General features: G+C 42.8%; 1 protein-coding gene across 1 annotated transcript; it reads left to right on the top strand.

Annotated features, from left to right (window-relative positions):
• The first annotated feature begins 420 nt into the window (after positions 1–420).
• On the top strand, positions 421–2,425 carry LOC124846563 (uncharacterized). Its single transcript, XM_047323840.2, has 3 exons — positions 421–798; positions 1,175–2,063; positions 2,142–2,425. The coding sequence occupies exons 1-3, from the start codon at positions 421–423 to the stop codon at positions 2,423–2,425; spliced, it is 1,551 nt and encodes a 516-aa protein (XP_047179796.2).

Raw genomic sequence — 2,425 nt, 5'->3', positions numbered from 1 at the left:
AAGAACCATTGGCTCTGAGAGTTTCTAGGAACCTAAATTTTAGCACTTCCTCTAAATTTCGGTCCCTTCAAAAGCCACTGTGGAACAAAGCACCCTCATTCAGTTTACGCCAAAACAACAACCTCTGCCACCATTCAAAACAACAACCTCTGCCACCCTTCACCGCCGCCGCCGCAGCCACAAACCAGTTCCTAGCTCCTACCCTCTCTTTTTGTAGAGTGGTTTATTTGGAGCTTAGGAATTAACCTGTATACTCACACTTTAATATACAGTTTATTGCATAACATGAATGCATTGAGCACGTGAAGATAAATTAAGTATTTGGCTTATGGACAGAGAATTGCAGAGGCTAAACAGATATCAAGAGGGGGGAAGTTGAACTAACTTATTTGATTTCTCCAGTTTTGGTGAAGGAGCTTGATGGAGGGTATGGCAAACAGTAATGGTGATTCCAATGGGGAGAATGGTTTGTTGGCAGTGTTTGGTGGCAATGAATTTGGTGGCGGCGGCGGTGGTGAGGGTGGTGGCAAATTGGAGGAGGTGATTCTGAAGAAGGGTCCTTGGACAGCTGCAGAAGATGCTGTTCTCATAGATTATGTGACAAAACATGGTGAAGGGAATTGGAATGCAGTGCAGAGGAACACAGGGTTGAATAGGTGTGGGAAGAGTTGTAGGCTTAGGTGGGCCAACCATTTGAGGCCCAATTTGAAAAAAGGTGCATTCTCTCCTGAGGAAGAAAAGCTCATCATTGAACTCCATTCACAATTTGGCAACAAATGGGCCAGAATGGCTGCTCTGGTATGCATTTTCTTTATCTTCTTTTCTTCACAGCTTCAGAATATATATTGTATCTGCAAATGTATCTAATCACTCCAAAACTAAAGCTACAATAAAAATATTTTAAGTTCTCAATTCTTAAAGATTGACATGTTTGTCAGTGCTTGTTAACATGGTAAGTTTTAATTTTAGTCTTTTCAGAAAAAACTGTCCTAATTTTGATTGGTGTATTTTTATCATCATTTACTAATAATATATGATATGCATTTAGACATGTCTTGTTAAAGTGATCCTTGATTGAACATTTTAATGCACCATGTTCCGTCTAAAATTGCACTAATATAGTAAAGAAAACCAGATTTTGAACTCTGTTTCTTTGGTTGCTGCTGCCACACAGTTGCCTGGAAGAACAGACAATGAGATCAAGAACTATTGGAACACAAGGATCAAACGTCGCCAAAGACAAGGTCTCCCTCTCTATGCAGATGAGAATGATCACCATTGTTCCACAACACCAAATCCTTCTCCATGCTTCACACAAACAGGATCAAACCCTAATAACAATCTCACAAACTTTGAGTTCTTCAAACAAAGCCACCACCAACACTATCATCAACAACAACAACAACAACAAGAGCAACAACACTCACAACAACAACCTCTATCTCCATCTCCAACTCAACATTCCCCTCTGAGTTCCCCTTTCCATCACAGACAACCCTTCACCACTTCTTCACCTCTCACTTTCTTAGACCAGTCACCTCTTCCACTCTCCTCCTCTTCACCCTCCTCTCTCTCCTTCACCTTCCAAAGACCAGAACCACTCCTATGCACCCCTCTTCGCTTCAAACGCTACCGTGCCTCTTCAAGCTACAACCCCCTCCCCGACCTTCCTCTCACAACCCAATTCCCTCATCTTGATGCATTCAGATTCCCAGTTTCTTCAGGTTTCTCTCCATATTTTCAACCATCTTTCTTAGAATCTGACCGAGGCATTTCTTCTTCCTCCTCCTTCCAACCCAAGTTGGATCTCCCTTCAAGCCAGTTCTACAAACCACCCCAAGACCAAGACATTAAGCTTGACATTGATTTCAACGACCCTTCATTCCAAACCGGTAGCGGATTGCTGGGGGGTCTTCTCTTGGAGGCTCAGGCTTTGGCTTCGGGTCAGAACTCAAAGAAACGACCCCACTTGAGTTTAAACGAGGGAAATGATTTTTTCGATGCATGCCAAAGCTTTGAGGACTTTCCATCTAGCTCGCTTTACTGGCCTTCTTCTGCATCAGGTTGGTTTCATTTTTGTTACTATGCTTAAAGTTTTGAATATTTGATGATTGATTCCATTTGAATGATGATGCATGCAGCAGCAAAAGCAAAGGAAGAAGCACCAGACTTGAGCAAGTTCACGAATGAAGAGTTGTCATCATTGCGTACGGTGATTCCATCTTCCAACACACAGGGTCATGACTGGCTCAACAATGGCGATCCAGAAGGGTTGAATGTGCAACCCTGTGACAGTGGCATGACAGATGACAACTTTGGAGTTGATTTGAAGCCCGTGGCTTCATTGTTTCCTCTCACCAACACCACAAACCATAACGAAAACCAAGGTTGCTACCCTTGGGACAATTTGCCTGGTCTCTGCTAA

Source organism: Vigna umbellata, chromosome 5 (assembly GCF_029865625.1).
Source record: "Vigna umbellata cultivar VRB3 chromosome 5, Vumbellata_1.0, whole genome shotgun sequence".
In the NCBI taxonomy this organism is placed as follows: domain Eukaryota; kingdom Viridiplantae; phylum Streptophyta; class Magnoliopsida; order Fabales; family Fabaceae; genus Vigna; species Vigna umbellata.
This window is presented reverse-complemented; position numbering and strand designations above follow the sequence as displayed.